Source organism: Seriola dumerili, unplaced genomic scaffold, assembly GCF_002260705.1.
Source record: "Seriola dumerili isolate Sdu_G_001 unplaced genomic scaffold, Sdu_1.0 BDQW01000002.1, whole genome shotgun sequence".
NCBI classification, from domain to species: Eukaryota; Metazoa; Chordata; class Actinopteri; order Carangiformes; family Carangidae; genus Seriola; species Seriola dumerili.
The window spans coordinates 8,917,422-8,937,821 of NW_019174257.1; the positions used below are offsets into that span (position 1 = coordinate 8,917,422).

Below are 20,400 nucleotides of genomic sequence, written 5' to 3' on the forward strand. Positions count from 1 at the left end.
CCGCCACCACCACCACCACAGCCGCCGCTGCTACTGCCCGTGCTGCTACTACTGCTGCGGCTGCTGAGTGCACCACATGTCCGAGGAGAAGAGGACGACCGGTCTCCTCTGTTCTCTGTGGAAACAAATATTCTGGGTGGTCTCTCTCTCTCTCTCTCTCTCTCTCTCTTCTCTCTCTCTCTCTCTCTCTGTCTCCCTCTCTCTATCTGTCTCTCTTTCTATCACCTCCTCTTTTCCTCAGCTCCGCATTTTACTACGACGCTGCTGCTGCTGCTGCTGCTGTCGCTGTAGTCCCCGACTGAGTAAAAGGAAAATCCACCCCAACACACAGTCCTCTAATGTTATTGCTGCATCTATTATTCACATACTCTAATAAGTAGTAATGCCTATAAATAAGCCTGTTTTTACTAAAGTGGATCAAAAACAGGATGTTTTCACGTTAAAAAGTCAAAAAGTGTCATAGAAAACTCATTATAATTAAAATATAAACTACAATTCAGTAAATTATGGGAATATACGTGATACTAAGGTAAAAATGCCTTACCACAGACACATTTAGCCTACATTTTGGCCCTAAAAAATAGTATTAAGAAAACTTATATTTGTCTGTAGTTGTGAAGCTAAGATTCTCACGTTATGTTATTACATTTGCTCAAATGTATCTATGTAAAATGAGTAGGATCCTAGTTTTGTGAACAATGTCACAGTTCCTATTTTGGGTGGATGGCAAATGTTCCAACCTGCATTTTATTAGATGTTTTCACTGAATATCACCTTAATTCATTACAACATTTGAGGAATTTTGTAGGCTATAATAATTATTTTCTTTATCTTTTGATCTGCTGAACATTTTCTTGATTAATCGTTTTGTCTAAAATGTCAGAAAATTGTGAAGAATGACCATCACAATGCCCCAGAGTCCAACTAATATATGAAAAACCTAAAGATGTTCATAATGATATTAGACATAAGACAAATTGTAGAAACTACTCAGTGGTACCCGCAAATCTTTTGGCAAGTTTGCTTTAAAAGTGACTCAACTGATTTATAAAAGTAGCTGTCAACTGACCAAATCATTACATCTTTAAGTCAATAAAAAACTGCTGCATTTTAAAGCAAGACGGATGAATTATGGTCGTATTGTGATGGAGGATGTCCATCAATGAGTGTACATGGTCAAGAGGCACAGAAGATAAAGTGTGTTAAGAAGTATGAAACTTTCAGTGCCATCTATTTAAAAAACATAAGTCCCATGGAGGACAGTGCATATAAACGCAGGGATCCCCTGAGTTCATTTAAAAAGCCCCTCCTGCTATAGTGCTGCAGTGTGACCTGCTTTCTTGGGTATAAATAAGGAGCAAATTATGAGTGTAGGCCTATAATGGAGCAAATTTCTCATTTGAGACCTGCACCGAAAATGAATGAGGACAACTAGCCTTAACTTAATATAAGATTAAAATAAGAGGAGCATCGAAGTCAACATTGCAAGACAACAGCACCATGCTTTGTCAGAAAAAGGAAACTCACTCTTCATCACAGGGAATTTTCTCACTCACTTCTCGACTAATAGCAGCCTTGGATGTTAACAGGCTCCTTGTAATAACATTAAAATCTAACACATTTGAAATTTCACCTCCAAATTTGTCATTTTTAGCTCCAGTTTTTTGTGTTATTACCCAGGGGCCAAGCAGGACAAAACACTGACCACTGATGGCATGCTTCCTTCCTTTGCCTTGTCCCCTGGCAACGGAAACCCTGCATGGTTCTGAAAAGAGGACATGAGCCTGGGAAACTGTTTTTGGGAGAGCAGACGGGAGCTCAAAGCACAGCAGGAACTGAATGTCCAGAAGGAAGGAATGATGGACCCGCCATAACCGGACGCAACGTACTGCCGCTCCATTGTTGCAATGGAGCTTCCTGTCTTGTTTCTAACCGTGCCTACTAATGTTTACCCCTTGATGCCCTCATGACTGTGCATGTTTATGATACAGCAGGGCATCAAAATCTCTGCCACATCACAGCAAGATCAAGGATTTTGGATATGAAGTCAAATACATGTCTGGTTATGTTTGTTTTTCTTTCTCTCTCAGGTCTCATTTGCAAAAGAGATCCAAATCTCAATGAGGTTATGTAATTTAATGGTTAGCTTATAAATACGAAAACCTGTCAAGCCAAAACCCAATCAAACAGCAAATAGAGCTGAAATGATTAGCATATTAATTGCTAAGTCCATCAACCGAAAATTTGCTATCAACTATTTGGTTGATCAATTAACTGCTTCAGTCATTTTTCAAGCAATAACACTAAACATTCACTGGTATCAACTTTTCAAAAGAGACGATTTGATGCTTTTATTTGTCATATACTAATATGCATATTCATCTAATAGCAGAGTTAACATCCTGTTGGTCAGACCAAACTAACTATTTAAATATGGCCCCTTTGGCTCAGGGAAATTATAGGCCAATGTGCATGTTTCAATATTTTTAGGCAAAAGGAATAATTGGTTAACTGATAAAATAATCATAATCAATCATTAATAAATTAATCAGTAATGAAAATAATCGTTAGTTGCAGCCCTAAAAGTATAACAGTTTTCTGCTCAGGGTTACAGATCCTAGTTTAACTCTAATGGATGTGGGGCAACTATAGCATAATGGGCAACTGGCTCTCAACAATAAGAAAATGCCCATGTCGCACTTGCCTTTGTGACCTGCACTGCCATCAGTGACACTGTAAGACAGATTTCCTATAGCTGCTCTTACGTACAAAAACAAAGACCTGTTGACAAACCCGCCTCACATACACACTGGATATTCTATAGGCTTATTGTGGGTTTGGCATTACAGTGGAGGAGACCTTATCATGACTTTCATTTGCATCTCTCTTTTAAGCATCCCTAAAAAACCTTTAAATGCAGTGCTCAATGTCATTTTAACTGTTTTATGACATCGCTGTAATGTGATACTGACCACAGCCCTGTATCTTAAAAGAAAGTTGTATCACTGTTATCACCAGTTTTTACCATCATCCTCAAGGATGTATTGAGGATTAATGATTATCCCCATAACAGTTAAAGCAGAATCCAGGAATCTGCTGGATCAGCTGCAGGACTCACTTAACAAGACGGACAGAGGACTTCAATCTGTGATACGGAGTCTGTGAGTCGTTAGATTCTGTAATCCAAGGATTCTTGTGCTTGATATAGTAAAACCTGAAACAGCATATACACCGCTCAATGCTGCTGAATATGACACTGATTTCCAACCTGTTTACTATAAGTCATTGTCCTTAACCATAGAAAAGTCTCCTAAACCCCTTGTAGCTACACCTGCTGTTTTTATTGCACCATAAACCAATATGAATACTACTTTCTACACCTTTAACAGTAAAAATCACTTGCTTTGACTTGGGTGTCTATCTTATTTGCCTGTTTTAACCCACTTCACCCTCAGGGATGAACAATATCCCCTGGAGCAAAAGCTGACTCAGTGGCTCATGATGGGAACATGAAACCACACCAAGCTGTGTTAAGCTGCTCACGTGATGTGCCTGACGATGGTGGTGACGTGACTGAGCGCTATTGGACGACACAAGAGAGGAGCTGTCCTCTCAACATATAGACTAGAGCCATGCAGCCCTGGAAGATGGAGATGGTAATTTCTGATAATACTGATGATGATGATGATGATGATGATGATGATGAAGATAGAAGAGACATAACTGAGGTTTTATCTGTACTAGTGTCTCTAAACACTCTGATGTGTTGAGATCATAAAACTGATCTGCGGACAGAGCTGTCATGCGCCTTTAAAGGTGTCCTGGGATGCCGTCGCCGAAATCATCAGCTGACAGAAAAATCCAGCCTTCCCACTCATTCATGTCATTTATCGTTAGGATAAAAGCAGTGACAGTGATCCTCATGCAGAAACGATGACTTAGGGTTTATCATATGTAAAATAAGGAAAAAAAGGAAAAATAAATCGACACCCCTGACAAAAATAACCCAAATGATGTCATTTATGATGCTCGTGTGCGCTTCTAGTCAAATAAAGGCCAAATAGAGCACAGAGACAAGTTTGTGATTTTAAATGAATGTGTCTCATATAATTGACAAAAACAAACAAACAGATCATTTCCTCCTGGAACTAGAGTATGTCGGTGATAACGTCCCTGTCCACCGAGCACAGATGCACTGTGGGGGAGAAGTGGTCAGAATATCCAGAGGTATCCTGATATTATGTAACATCCACACACAGATCGTGATGCTCCCTTCCACTCAGGCTGGTTTCAGGTACCAGAAAGCCTATAAAACATGCCCCTTGAATCATATCAGATGAGTAAAAATATATGCTTTACCTTGCAGAGCGGTTTCTACCATTCTCCCGGGAGCGCCGTCTTGTGCCGTGGTGGAGATGCGCTTTGAACCCCGGCTCCGCTCACAGACACCGACCTTTGATTTGTCATTCGCTGCCAATCAAAGGTCAAAGCGTTAAAACGTCCCGCGAGACACGCTGTGTTAGAAGGATTCCCCCGGTTGTTCCCAGTTCACCTGTGGGAAAATTTACAGAGGTGGCAACAGACTATACGGCATCATCATAAAATCACATTTTGGCATATGAGCTACAAACAAGGTACCGCGATGGCGAGTGGTAGATCTGTAGAGGACGTGGATGGGCTTAAGCGAGTAGGCCAGAGGGGGTGTGGATGTTCGTGGATCTGTAGAGCAGAAACTGCGCCGCTCAGCGCATCCTGCCTGAGCTGAACCAGTCCGGTAAAACCCTGAGTGGACTTCAGAAACGGTCTGAATGGATGTCCTCATGCGAATTTGCTATGGGAAATCTGCAGTAATCGAGAAAACAATACTGGTGATATGCACCTATAATTAAAAAAAAAAAAAATCATGGAGATTGAAAGCAGCATTAAGTAGGTCTATTTTTGGATGCCACATGAGCAGAACACCACTTTCCTACAGTAGATGTCCCCATAACAACAATGATCAAGAGGGGATTTAAAAAAAAAAAAAAAAAATTGTTGTGTTGCGTTTGAGGTTTTGGGCGTACTGTGGTTATAACCCTCGTGTTATGCAGGTGAGAATACTGTTCCTCATTTTGGTTCACGCATGCACGAACACTCTGTCAGAGGTAAACACAACTAATCAGGCTGTGGTCCGTGACAGTGGAGCGGGACTTCCACTATGTGCACATGGGGTTTATTTACAGAGCTGAGAGGATTAGACCAGAAAGGAGGAGATACAGACAGTATTTCTATGTACGTGCATGCGTGTGTCTTCAGAGCGAATACCACTGTGGCTTCTGTGTTAAGTGCAAGTTTGCACGTCCTGCTGCTTCCTGTTTTTCTCGCATATGAAAGATCAAGGAGCAAAGAAGGGAGGAGCAAAGTTGTTTTCCACTATTTTATATGTTTGCTGGAAAGAAAGCAAGACAGAAAGAAAGAAATCTAAAGCCGGTAGTATGGAGGTAGATTTGTGTCAATATTATTCGTGATAAAGGATTGACAATCAGTGTGTAAATGTGTAATCTGTAAATATAAAACACCTTCCACAAACGGACTGAATATTTAATCTCAGTGGTAAAAAGCAAATGGATTGAAGGATTACAATAAACTCAATAGTAAAAAAAAAAAAAAAGACACCAGTTATCTCTTTACAGGTTAGATGGGTGGAAATGTGGTCTGTTATGGATTTGTGGAAGGTGTCTCACACAAAACATCAGCTGATTGTAAAACATAGTAGATTAACAGCAGCAGGTGTGTTGCTTAACAACTAGTCACATACAAAGAAAAAAGAAAGCAGCAAGATTAAATAGGTTTATTGTTCTTGGAATGTAACATGTGGTATAAAAATATAAAAGAAAAAAAAAAATCAAATCCACTGTGGCACGAAAGCACTGGGCTGTGGTCATGTACAACTCAACACGTTTACACCACACCCATTTATTCAACAGGCTGAGAGGGCACACTGAGCTCCACAACCAAAAACAAAGTGTAAATCAACTGCTCTCTACAGACGACTTCCTACTTTATCAAATGAACATCTACAGACATTTGCTGCTGAAGACACTGAGACAAGTACAGGCAAGTTGCTGACATTTTGTAAATATAGGCATCTTATCCAGTTGTCACCCAAGCAACAAAATTCATTAGTGAAAGAATGTTTTATCTTATTTGATCTTGATCCCACAGTATCATAGTCAAGTCAACTCAAAATCATCTCAAAGAGCTTTACAATCTGTAAACAACACAAACACCCATGACCTTTGACCCCAGACAAGAAAAACAAACAAACAAAAAATCATAATTTCTTCATTTCTTTAACCTCATAAAGCAAATGACAGAAAATATTTTTTGTATGTGCTGTGTTACCTGTGGTCAATTACTGAATTAGTATCTTGCTATTTATGGGTAGAACGTTTCAAAACTGACAGGACAAAAACAATTAAAACATATCTCTTGGTCTTTATTGCACCTGTTAGTGTTACTGTAAAAGGCAAACTCACATTTTGTGCTATTTTGTGCGTCATTTCTGACTGAAACAGTTGTCCACCCTGAAACAATGATTTACACAAAACAATCTGACAAATAAGAGCTTTACAGAAATGACCCTGTCAGAATGATAAAAGTGACCTATTACTTCCTAACCCAACAGTGTTTTTTTTAAATTGGACAAACACTGCACAAACTTTACAGTCTAACAAACATATCATGATATTCTGAAGCTCAAAATCTCAGAGCAACCTTATCGTGTATTTAAAGGAATGTAACAACATTGAAGGCACTATATTCTCTGCATTGGTCTTCATCCCAGCCACAGAGTGTGCTGTGGAGTGACAGTGGGTGCTTTGTGTACCAGTCCAGCACCAGCCCAAACATGACTCCATATGACTCAGCAGCATTCCAGCACAAACTTAAAGAATAGCTGTTAAATTATTTATGTAATTGATGGATATAATCGAGAAACACTGAGCGGATGAAAATAAAAACAAATTCTGCGGAATAGTTACATAAGTAACAGCTGACCTGTAGGCATCATGTACAGCTCACAGTCTCGCAAAAGTTTCAGTTCAGTGAGAAAAGAGAGTTTGGTTTTAGATACAGTGTCAGCATTGCTCTCAATTAATCTGTAACTTCAAGCTACTGTATAGTTAGACTGAACTTTATATAAAGGATTTTGTTGTGCGCATTGTACTCAGTAAAAACTAAAACTCCCCAGTTTCAGTTTGCACACTGAGGAGTAATTTAAGGAGTTGTACTCCACAAAATTATATGTATATTCACAGCGGTAACAATGTGATATTGTTTGCTTCACTATAAAAAATATTATTTAAAGTGGAATTGATCAAATGTGAAAAGATAATATTTCATATTTGCTTTCATTAGAGTTTTATTCTTGTACTGTACCAACAATCTTTTTTTCTTTATCATTTTATAGTTTAGTGTCATATATTTAATGTTTTTGTTTAGGTTTAATATTATTGAGCATTTCACTCTGTTGTTGGATCTAATGAATAAAATATTGGAGAGTTAATGTAAAAAAAAAAAAAATATCCAGCATTCTGTATTTACTTTTTCCTCCACATTTCGCTTTGATTTCACCACCTTTGTCTGATCGAGATTTATATTCAGTGTTCAACAATTAAAAATAAAACATCAGTTAAAGGCTTTGTTTGATCATTAGTGCTTTTGTAAAATTAATGATTTAAAAAAGTGATCAGTTTTGATCTCAATGAATCTTGATATTTCCCTATGATAATATGGAACCCAGCACAATACACAATATAATTGCATCCAACCATTCCTTTGAAAAAAAACCCAACAACTAGTGATTGACACAAAAACATGTTGGCTGACTACAGTTCTGGTCCTTTTCTCTGAACTCCATCATTAAGGAAGAACCTGAAAGCTGACACTGAGGCCAGCGTGTAGAGACATAACCCCACTTCCTCTGGCGGCCTCTTGATGTCTCCCTGTGGTCTTTTCTTTCAGAGTGCTGTCAGGGCGTCTGTGTCTGGCAGGCGTCTGATGGCTGCGTGTGCATCTTGGTGCTGAGGAGAGAGTTGATATAAGGCCAAATCCGGTCCGTCTCTGTACCAGAGAATGAGTGCAGGACTCCCTGTGACCTGAGTGATGAAACCACAAAAAAGAAGGAAAGCAGGTTGTAGCTACAGTTATAACAGTTGTAAATGTTAAAAGAGCGCTTCACCAGTTTAGCATTGCTAAACAATGGACAGTTTTGAAAAATATTTTTTTTTCTTATTCCACCCATTTCTCTTATTTGTCAAAATCTGGTGCTGACATCAGATCAACTATCTGATGTCATCCAGCCTTGTCTATCTCAGTGCAGATTGAATCTCAGTTCATATGTCGTCAGCAAAAACTGACACTACGCACTGCCTGTTAGAAATAAATCTAAAAATATATGGTGCATTTTGGGGAAATCACCACTAAAAATATTTGCAGACTGCTCACTCTGCAAGGTGAGTATTTACTGACTTGTATAAGTCTATGACAGGCTTGGCCACATCCTTGTAGTGTCTCAGTCTGGCCATCAGGGCTTCTGGTTTGTCATCATCATGCTGAATCAGTGGCTCCCCGGTGATGTCATCCTTACCCTGAGGAAGCCAACACAAGGTCACAGATGCAACGATGCAAGAAAGGTAAAGTCAAGAGAGCAGAGGGGATTACAATACAACACAGTAACTCACACATATCTACAGTCCTTATCATATTATGTCAGGATCTTCCTTTTGGAACTCATATATTATATAAAGATATAAAGTTCATGACAGCTTCCCAGCTCCCTCTTATCTCAAGCTCACAAAAAGCTTCATGCATGAATGCTATTGTCCACCTAAAATACAATAATAAACAATAAAATACAACTCCTCTTTTCCCGTCTTTCTTTGCTGCATAATATTTAATTTAAAAAAACTGTGACTAATTTCCTGTGGTGAAGCTGTGTAAACCATGCTCCGAAGCAAATGGTAAATGCCCCCAAAGTCAAGTAGCAAACAAGTGGTGCTGTGAACAGAGGGCATTTGCTGTCAAGGAAAGAAGAAGCCACAATTCTGTCTGCAGAATTGACAGTGTCCTCTTTAAAAAAAACTTATTGAGGCTTATTTTCACAAATTGGCTTCTACTGTAATTAATGGTAATGCTTTACTTTTACAGGCCTGTTACTTCCTAATAATTTCTTAAAAGTTAGTGGCAGCACTTTGAAAATTTGTTTTTAGCTGTATATAAGTTATTGAATAGATTTTAGTTAACTAGTTTATTAAAATAGTATGACAACGACTCTGTAAAGTGAAATAACAAGCAGCAGGAGTGTCATTGTGCAGTAGGGTGGGGTAGTGACTATGGATGCTGTCCCTCATCATTTTGATTTTGAAGCTTCTATCCTGCTGAAGCAAGACACTAAATCTCTACCAGTTCAAAAACACACCGAAACAGATTGTGTGGGGGAAGAAACTGAAAGGACAAAATGTCCTGAAGAAAATCAATGAAGTGTGACTACACTGTCACATCCATCTAGACTTCTGGGACCTGTACTCGTGGCGGGTTGAAGCCCATGTTGTAGACTCTACCGCTGGCTGGATGGATCCAGCGGTCACTCAGTCTCTCTCTCAGAGTCTCATAGGGTATATTGAGGCTGATAACCAAGTCGAGCTGATACAGACTGTTCAAGGCCTGGGCCTGCGCCAGCGTCCGAGGGAAACCTTGACAGAGAGCAGAGGGAGGAGGGTGAATGTGTCAAGCCATCGTCTTATAAAACAGGCATTTTATGAGAGGGATGATAATGATAATATATTGATATATGACCTTTAATTTTTCTGTCAGCTCCATTCAAAACTGTGGTCCATTTGTCTTTTTTAAGTTTTGATTATCATTGTGAAAACATTCTGTACATGAATAAAAGGCCATTATGCACTTTCATACATACAGAGTCATTTCCCGTTTAAATGTTTGATAATATCAGCAGCTGAGAGCAAGTAAATTTAGACTTAAGCTGTTTCCAGTGAAATGGTCTGGAGCCGTGACATTATAACAAGATTATGCACATGTGCATGAACTTACTGAAACATACAATGGTCTCAGTTACGTGACATGGAGGAACCACCAGTAGTAATAACAAGACACAAGCTACAATTACTCTAGCACCTCTCTGAGGCTGTACTTTGAAGTTAAAGGCTAACATCAGCATGCTAACATACTCACAATAATAATGCTAACATGCTGATGTTTAGCCGGTGTGATCACTATCTTGGTTTAGCTTGTTAGCATGCTAACGTTTGCTAATTAGAACTAAACACAAAATACAGCTTAACCTGGTGGCAATGTCTTAAGCTTTGCTTTATCATAAATATATATATATATATTGGAAAAACTGAAACTTTGACTTGATGACAGCCCTAGATTAAAAGTCAGCATCGTCAAAGTTATTGCTTTGTCTAGGAACCATGAATGTCTCAAATATCTGTGCTATCTATTAGACATTTAAATATTTACATGACAAGTGAAAAAACTTTCACCTGATAGTGATAAATTAAAAGTCAGGTGATCACCAAGGTCAGCAGAAATCACCCTCTGGGGAACATGAATATCTAAACCAAATTTCATGGCAATCCATTTATCACAAAAAAAAAAAAAATCAAACTCATGGTGGTCCTAGAGGAAAGGTCAGTAACATTCTCCTTCTAGGCACTATGAATGTCTTTAAGAAATGTCACGGCAGTGGCCCAAACCAGCAGTAAACACAGAAAACCAGAACCAGAACTGCTGTCTTTTATTCCACTTGTGTTAGGAAATGCATTTTGTGATTGGATCATTGGATAATTGTCCCATTACTTTGCCACAATGTCTACAGTGAATAATCTCTTTTACCTCTTGCCCCACTCTCATGATCTGAGGTCAAGGTGACCTACAGGACAGTGCCTTGCTCAAGGACACTTCAGCATGGCAGGCGTTTGCTGACATGGCGAGAATACATGTACTGTCTTCCAGTGTTAAGGCCATTGTCTCTCTAAAACCACAAGACCTTCTTTTGTTTTTAGTATGGTTTGGTATTGTATGCATGAATTTGGGCTTGTCCTTGAAGTTTATTGCTTCCTTATGCATTACAGTGGAATCTGGCAGTCACTCTGTTTGTTCCTTTGTTTGGTCAATAAAGAGCTGTTAAATCCCTCTAACCATCAATGCATCATGTTACCAACAAATGAGTGACAGGAATGCACAAATTAAAGCTTATAGGAGGGAAAGAGACTGAGAGCAGGCAATTATGTCCATATAGTGCTGTATATTTTTTGGCGATATACTGTAGATGTGTCTGTGTTGATTGGAGCATGAAAATGTACCAGTATGAAATACATTTATTGGAAAACACAAAAACGTAGTGAAAAATACCATGTAAATCAATCTGCTGACACTAATAACCCAGCCATTCAGAGTCATGAGATAAACATGATGAACATGCATGTGTGCGTGTGTGTGTGTGTGTGTGTGTGTGTGCATGTGTGTGTCAGTAACCTTGATTTCTGTTGCCCCTTCTCTTGCTAAATTGTTTGTTCGCTGATCGTGTTTCAAGGTTTAAACCAGTTTAACACTGACCAGTTTGTTTCATCTCTGTTTGTCATCTCTCTTGAAGATAGTGGATAATATTTAACTGTGGCTAGACAATGATCTCCATTATTTTGGCCATTTGTAACCCGTGCTTGTACTTTTGTATATGCATAGCAAAAACGTGAAGTATTTTATATATGTATGTATATATATATATATATACAAAAATGGACAATATATTGACATGTAATATGTAATTGACTTATGTTGTGACAAAGGTTACTGAGTGAAACTTGGCACTGGATGTGAACACATCATAAACTGAGAAATTTGCAATAGAGGTCAAAAAAGAACAGAGAACACTGTCACTTTGGAGGAATATCTTTGACTTTTTATTTGAATCTGATGCACAGTAAATCCTCCATGACTACTGTAAATTGGGAGCATGTATAATCTTGCTGGTAACTGGGTTAGGTACCTCAAAGCACTAATTACTCACAGATGTAGGATAATGTAGAGCATATTTTTCCAGACTCAAGTAAAGGGGGCACTGCATAAGGCACTTTGGGGGCCATGTTTCTGAAAATGCAGTGGTGTAAAAAAAAAAAAGAAAAAAAGCTTGACTGATGGCCCTGCCTCTAACATCAGTTCCTGGATTTTTTGGGGGGGTGGCACCTTAGGTGGCCAATCAGATTTAAGGGGTGGCAGGCAGTTCAATCAACAATCAAAGGCAAAGGGTGGAGTCTGCTGTGTGTAAACCTGGTTTATCATAGTGTACAGACCATACACTATGATTGTGTAATAAAAACAAAAACATTGTTTTTACTCACCGTCCAGCAGCCAGCTGTGGTTGCTCAGCTGTTCCAATCTGGGCAGCATCAGCCTGGTCATCACATGGTCAGGAACCAGCATGCTTCTCTCTACATAGGTCCTCACCAGCACACCTGCATCTGATACACAACAGACAGGTAAAGATAGACAATGCATATCAGCCTCTGCTTCCTGATTCTTGGTTATGCGATAAAAAAATAAATAAAAATGATATAAAACTGTCACCACGCCTGTGATTTTATTCATTTAAAATTACACTGGAAACTCTGGAGCCTGCTGTAGTTGATTAAATCAACATTCACACCAGGTCACTGGATTCAGCGAACAAACATACCTATTGAGTTCACTGGTTTATGAACCCTAAAAAACTTATTTCAAAAGGGAAAAGTTAGTTACACTATCCAGCAAGTTACAAATTCACTGTAACATTTCATTTTGCCAAGCACACATGTTTGTACTTAGGCTCTCTGCACTGAGCTCAATTTCACTATCGGTATACATGAGCTTGGCACATGCTGGGAGTTAAATGAATTCCAGTTGGTGAGGAAGTTTAAAGACACAATCAACGGTTTAAAGTGTGGACTACGTTTGGAGAAATTACTATTAAATTAAATTATAATATTAATTGCAACAAAAGCCTTGGCAGGGCGTAAGGACTGACTGGCGTTGGACCTTTTCACAAGTCAACTCTCCACCAGACTGACATCAGAGAAAGAAAAACGAAGTTAGCTCGTGTTCTGGCTCATGGGTGAAGGATGAAGGTTTCCTGTCAAATGAGCTTCAAGGAAACAACTGTCTCCTGTCTCCATTTGCTTCCCTCTGCAAATTCTTTATAATCTTTTTGAGTTATAATTACATGTTTGCGACAATTCTAGTGATACTAGGAAGAAGAAAACATCGGAACTGTCAAACTCACATACGCAACACAAAATGACGCGTTTGAGCAACTTTTTTTTTCCCCCAGCAGACTCACTCTTCCTGATGACACCACTGTACTGAGGTTAGGGTTACTGTACATGGGCACACGTATCCTACCTGTATTTGCCGCTATGCTCTCTCGTAGATAGTGGCCACTGGACAGATATTGCAGGCCAAAGCTTTGCGCAATCCTCTTGGATATCGTTCCTTTCCCTGATCCTGGTGGACCCATGATAGCAGCTCGGAATAACTTAGCCATGTCTTCCTCAGAAACGGGCTGCTACTGTAAAACCTCTGGGATAGGCTACACAAATGTTAGTTTTTTTTCCTGTTTGTGACCCAAGTAAATTGCCTCCTAATTAAAATCCTAATCAGCTGCACGCATGAGCGGTCTGGCGGGTCCAAAGCCTGAGTGGCTTATAAACTAGTCTTGCCAATGTAAATTTCAGCTTATCTCTGGCGTCGGTTCTTTACGCAGAGCCTACTCTCTGCACACATTGGGACTATCCTGCTCTGTGACTCGGATCAAGGCAAACGCGTTTTTCCTTTTTTTTTTTTTTTTCTTGTTGTTTCGGCTCTCTTATAGACACATTACGCCCGTCTACGTCTTTAAGAACGGAGACTTTCCCCTGCGAATGAATGAGGGAGTCTCCACAACGCCCTACTTTCCTGCGCATATCATCCAGAAAAAATGCGGATGACGGATTTGCACAAACTTCGCGGGGTAAACTGGTTACTGTAGTTTTTATTTAAAACTGATGCACAACAGTAGCCTGTTCATGTCAGTCAGTGGCTATATTTTTCCTGAAGTGATGGGAAACTGTAATAATCACGATTGTATTTTAAAGCACACAGTCACAGGAAACTTCTATCTATCTATCTATCTATCTATCTATCTATCTATCTATCTATCTGTCTGTCTGTCTGTCTGTCTGTCTGTCTGTCTATCTATCTATCTATCTATCTATCTATCTATCTATCTATCTATCTATCTGTCTATCTGTCTATCTGTCTGTCTGTCTGTCTGTCTGTCTGTCTGTCTGTCTGTCTAAAAAAAAAAACGAAGAGGAGGAGGAAGAAGAAAAGAAGACAAAATCCTGTCCTCGTGCAGCCTGTTTGGGAAGTTTTTATTATACAGCTGTTTTGATCTGCACATATTTCAATGAGAAATTGATAAATAATTAATAATTTTAATAATCTCGGCTCCAAAAGATGTAATGGTTTATTACAGGGATTTTATAGAAACAAAGTGTCATGCTGCTAATTTATAACAACCAGAAGAAGGAGGGTGTGTCCATTATAATGTCAGCGGATCCCATAAAAATATTCATATTTTAGTTGCAATATGATATAATAGGTACAATTATACCACACCAATAATTGACTTTTCTTATTATTTACCAAAGTAAAAATTTTGAAACTAATTTCTGCAATAAATAAATTTGTAGGAGAGTTTATATATGATGCATGTCATCTCATTAATTTGAAAAGTGGACTATTCTTGGATTCCACCACTTGTTGACAGCACTCCCCTCAGATCAGAGCTTTAATTATTGCTTACAGTGACTATTTTGTCATGGTTTTGAGCTGCTGGCAGCGGGCGCAGAAAAGCACATGAGTCGCTGTCATTCCGCGCAACATTTGCGGACGGGAGGAATCTAGTGAGTACTTGTTGCGAGCCATACGGCGGCGGCAGCGTCTCGGAGCTGTCAAACATTGCGCACAGCCTTCAGTCTCCAGTCAGTGGAGTAACCGGACTAATCCATCAGGCAAACAACTCGGAAGATTAACCTATTTTATCCTCGAGAAACTAGTTTTTGTCTACGCACCCGGAAGCCTGTTTTTAAAACCACGATCATTTTGTCACATGGCTTTGGAGAATTCAATAACAACAAAAAATGGCGACAATCACGTTGCTCTGTGTGGTCTTGCTGCGTCATTAAAAATATTCATGTAAACACGGGGAATTAAACGGGGAAATTGCAGGTGAGTGATCTTAATATTTGTTCTGTATTTAATGCAGAGTTGATGTAATTACTAACAAAGGATTATATTTGGATCCTGTACAGCATGCTATTTGTTTTTGCCCAGAAAAGGGGTGTGTATGCAATGCTGGGCGTTAACGTTTGGCTGCACAATATTCAATACGAACATGGCACTTGTATTTTGCCTGTAGTCGGTGTTTAAAGGACATGCTTAGCCATTTCAAAGTAGGTATGCATGTTATTATGAAATGACATAAATGACGGCGTTGTTGAGCTTTGGTTAACTTTTGTTTATTTGTAGAAAACAGCAACAAGCATGAGCACGGCTTATGTCTGCTCGCGCTGTTGTCTTTATTCCGTGGCGTTAGTACCAGGACCACTGGTGTGTATCCCTTGCCTTCACTGTTAACAGGTTGTGAACCATTCTCCAGTTATTTACATTGAGGGTTTATGTAATATGGACGCGCTTTCTTCACGGGGGTCTCTTTTTACAGTCACTGGTGGCAACAAACGCAGCACCCAGCCCTGACAATGTGTGTGTCCTCTTCCCTATTTAGTTATTGCACATGTTGCTTTGCTGTCCACGTCTGACATGAACATTTTTGGCCAGTGCCCTGTGCAGCGGGGCTAATGGAGTTGTTTACAAGAAGTGAGGAGGGTGGACTGACGGGGAGGAGGAGGAGGATCCGCTACGTCGGCCAGCGACGCGACCGGACTGCTCGAGAGGGGGGCGGAGCCCGCAAGGAGGATCATAACAAGTCTGACGTCACTTGGCCTTGTGGTTGGTATGAATAATATACAGTAGTTAAAAGAAAAAAACATTAAAAAAAAAACAGTTTTCCTCTACAAATTCCCAGCAGGAAAAGAGGTGAGGGGAAAAATATGTTGTTTTAATAACTGTTTTCATGAATTGACACATTAAGGAGCCATTTGTGCACCAGCAGACTGGGAACAAAGACATAGCAATACAATTAAACCACTGAATACCTGAATATTGCCAAACATGGACATCATGATGGAATACATAAAGCTGAAAAGCAGACGTCTTCCTCCATTTTCCAAGAATCAAACAATGTGCTTTGCAGATTCACAGTAGCTCATTGAGTTCTAATACTGGGTGTGCATTATTCACCGTCCAACATTCAGACACAGGTAGAAGTTGGATGAATTAGAGCTGCAATGATTAGTCGATTGATTGATTAGTCATTTAGAAGAACATTAATTGGTGACAATTTTGATATTTGATTGATTGTTTCAGTTATTTTTTGAGCATGAATGCCAACTTTTTTCAGATCTCAGCTTCTCAAATGGGAGGATTTGCTGCTTTTCTTTGTCATATATCATAGTAAATTGAATATCTTTAGGTTTTGGTTGGACAAAAGCAAATTAAAGATGTCACTGTGGGCTTAGAGAAAATGTAAATGTATTTTTTTATTTACTGTTTCTAATATTTCGTAGACTAAATGATTAATCAATTAATCAAAACTAAAAATGTGAAAAAAATAAGACGATCATTAGTTGTAGTCCTAGCACAGAATTAGTGCTGCATTATAAAAAACATTTTCAATCATCATTAGTTTCATTTACAGCATTTAAGTCCTATGTCAAAGGGATTTCCATGTGTGGTTCACAGCATTAGACAAATAGTTACTGTTTTTAGGGAATACCCATGTAACTGGGTGATAAGAAAGAGTCTACAACAACACTGTGTAATGTTAACTACTCTTAAAAGCATTCATGAATCAACAACATCCATTTTACCATATATGGACAACAGAGTCTCTCTTTTGCCAGACAGACTAAATAAATGAAACAAAATAAACTGATAAAATCCCTGAGCAATGTCCCGATTGAGATGCATGCAGGAGCTTATTATAACTTCCAATACTTACGGCTGAGCCTCTCTCACCAACTCTACAATCTTTTGACACTAACAGTAGGGTATAATATAAAGGAAACCTAGATAATGAAGATTCTTTGAGGCCGTGACAGCATAAGGACTCACATCCCCAAACTTTGAAATATATTTTATTTTATACCTTTTTCACTCTGACTTTACTTTCTAATGGTCTTATTATATTTCCCCTCGAATGTTCTATCATTTTAAATGTTACGATCTCGTGGTTAGAGAGCAAAAGACTTGTTGGTGACCCTTGGTGGGAAGGATACTTTAAAAAAAAGTATGTAAAATGTTACTTGAAAATTATATGTATGAATTGCTGGAGATGCAACTTGTGCATGTTTTGTATTAGATGTCACCAAATGAGCTGCATAAAAGCAAAAGGAAAACTTTGTTTATCTTTGCACCTGTTGACCTAGAGCATGGATGTAACGGGTGGATGACGAACGGAGTGAAGCCATGGGCTGCTAGATTTGACAGGCTGCCCTGGTTCAGTTATCACAGTGCTGATGCTGTCCCCATCGAAGGTACAGTACTGTGATAACTGAAGGATGGCTGCCAACTTGACACTAGTGCAGTGGAACGAGACACATTCAGCTAATGAGCCAGAGGACCAGGGAGAAATTCGACAAGTGTGAGTATGAGATAAAAAAAAAAGAAGTGGTATGATGGATCTATTAGCCTGTTATTGTGTATATGAGTGTAAGAAATATTAAACTCAAAACCTGTATGTTAGTATTATCTTCATTACTCATGCATTTCTGTTCGGTTGTAAGAAAAATAAAGTGAAATTTCTTTTATTTAAATGTATTTGTTCTTCTATTATCTCTGCTTGTGAAAATTCAGATGGTTGCGGGTGTGAAACAGTCAACTAATGAGTGACTGAAACAAAATAATAACAGTGGGGTTACAACGATGCCTACTGATATAAGTTTTATGGTTAAATTGTATATTTCTTTATAGATCTCACCATAACATTGCACAGTAAGGTCCATGTGGCATTTAACCAAAACGTCAGGAAACCTTTCAAACTGAATCAGAGTCCAACCTGATGATATTGATTTAAGATTTTTGCATCGCTAGATAAACTTTAACTGCCTAGAAATTTTTCCTTGACTTAACTATTTCAGATTAGGTCCTGTCCCCCTCCATGAGTGTGGGTCTAAAGGCTGAGGTGAAAGGTAGTAATGAATAGTTCTTCACATTGTTGTCAACAGAGGGAGCTAAAGATCTATTACTAATGTGCTTTGTGGTCCGGATAGCAAATTCTGCAGCTCACTTCTCTTGTGTAATCTGTGTCTGGAACCTTAATAATGAATGTGTTTTGGTAAAATTGTAAGAAAGCAAGTGTAGTGTTCATTTGTCATGGTCCATGTAAAACATGGCCTAATAACAAAAACAAAAAAACAGAAGCTCCCACAATGTTCCATGACTATGTCTATATGGATTTTTTTCCAATAGAGCAGAACAGTTGACAATGATCCAAAATATTTGCACTCTGTATGATTCACACCAAGGGCAGCTATAGTCTCCATTTTAGTCATTGTTGTTTGAGTGACTGTTGGGTAATTGAGTTTTGTAACATTAATATTTCATAGAGCAAAACACACTTGTACTTTGATCTGTAATGCCAATACGCTGAAATGAATCACATTTTTCAGAATACTATTTTGAATAATACATGCACTGTTTGAGTCATGTCTGATAAACCACAGGTCACTCTGCAGCTGTCCTTAGCATGTTTCACTCATAGGGTACATACTGTAGCTAATGTGGAAATCCCCAAAGAGTCATGATACTTACTTTGTTTTTGTCTCACTCTAACCTCAATGTGCTCAACTCTCCATGTCACATGTTTTTCTGACTCACCGTGTCATGTCTAGGTACTTTGTGGTAAAGCAAATTTTTGTGAAAATAAAATATGAAAAGTGAGTTTTACACACCTTGAAAGAACTATTTTATACATGAGAACAACCACTTAATTTTACGACAGTGTACCCAGCGGCTGCTTTCGCAGACATCCAAAACTCTTCCTTGCCATTGACGGCCATGATCAGGGGGAACTTCTGTCACACTTAATGTAAGGCAATAAGTGATTACTGGGATGTGGCATGGGAAGTCCCTCCCTTGAAATGAACCACCCACTTATTTTTTTTTCTGCTACAGAAACCTTCACATCCTTGTTCTTGCGTAGAAGGAAGAAAGTATTTTCCCTGTTATCACTGCTGGCCCCTGTCTATTCCCTGAGCTGGTAGAAACAATAGACCAAGAGACTTAGTGCAAACCAAACCTGGCAACACTAAAAGTTTCCCTATCCAGCATTCATAAGCAGAATATAAACCTTTCATAAATGGTTTAGAAACCACTTTAACTTAGTTGTAAGCTATACCTCATCCTGTCTGAGGTACAGACAGATAATGAATGACAATACTGTAAAACTCTGGAGAATTTAGATAATTAAAATGTCCTTATAGTTATGTACAACTACATTGTAGTGTGTTTTAAACCATTTATTAAATGTTTGTACACTGCTTTTAAATGTTAAATAGGAGAACTTAAAGTATTACCATGAACTTATGTTACAGGATTGTAAGTAACTTGTTCCACTGGAATGTACCAGCTCAGGAAGGCTCCATATTGTTGATCTTAACCTTAGTAATGATCATCATTTATGCAAAAAACGTGTTTGTTTTCTGTCTACACTCACACAGCACTATTTATGAAGCATGACATATGTCAATATCTTCGAACAGTCACCTTGTCTGTTTGTTTGATCTTTTGTCGGCAGTCAGCAGGGAAACTCCATTATTTGTTTTGTGATGACATCACAGAGAGGTTAACCTGCTGCTTTAAAGGAGACACGTGTTTTTACATTCTTGGTTTATTTGTTCAAGATTCTTGATTTTCCTTTTCATTAAGAATTCTCTTTTAAAAGCCAAAACTGACATATTGCATATCTTCCAACAGAGTATCTTAGAGGTAACACATTAAGTCAGGGAGACAGTTATGCAAATTTGCCAGGGGTGGGGCTGATGAATCAGTATTACAAATATATGCCATGACCACATGCTATCAGGTTTTGGAAGCACAATCAGAAAGATGTTTAAGATAGCTCAAGCAAAGACCTGAAAGGAACTAGCGTACTTACATTTTTTACCACCTACAGAATGGCAAAGATGATCATTTTGAATG

General features: G+C 38.7%; 1 protein-coding gene across 2 annotated transcripts; it reads right to left on the minus strand.

Moving 5' to 3' along the window:
- Positions 1–5,815: 5,815 nt before the first annotated feature.
- ak4 (adenylate kinase 4) lies at positions 5,816–13,938 on the minus strand. 2 transcript variants are annotated; one of them, XM_022738451.1, is made up of 5 exons: positions 13,441–13,938; positions 12,405–12,524; positions 9,568–9,734; positions 8,512–8,630; positions 5,816–8,138 (listed from the first exon to the last, which is right to left on the minus strand). In XM_022738451.1, exons 1-5 carry the CDS (start codon positions 13,580–13,582, stop codon positions 8,012–8,014), a joined length of 675 nt encoding a protein of 224 aa, XP_022594172.1. In that variant the 5' UTR covers positions 13,583–13,938; the 3' UTR covers positions 5,816–8,011. The 2 variants fall into 2 exon arrangements, with proteins under 2 accessions (XP_022594172.1, XP_022594105.1); XM_022738384.1 differs by having other exon boundaries at positions 9,562–9,734.
- Positions 13,939–20,400: the final 6,462 nt, after the last annotated feature.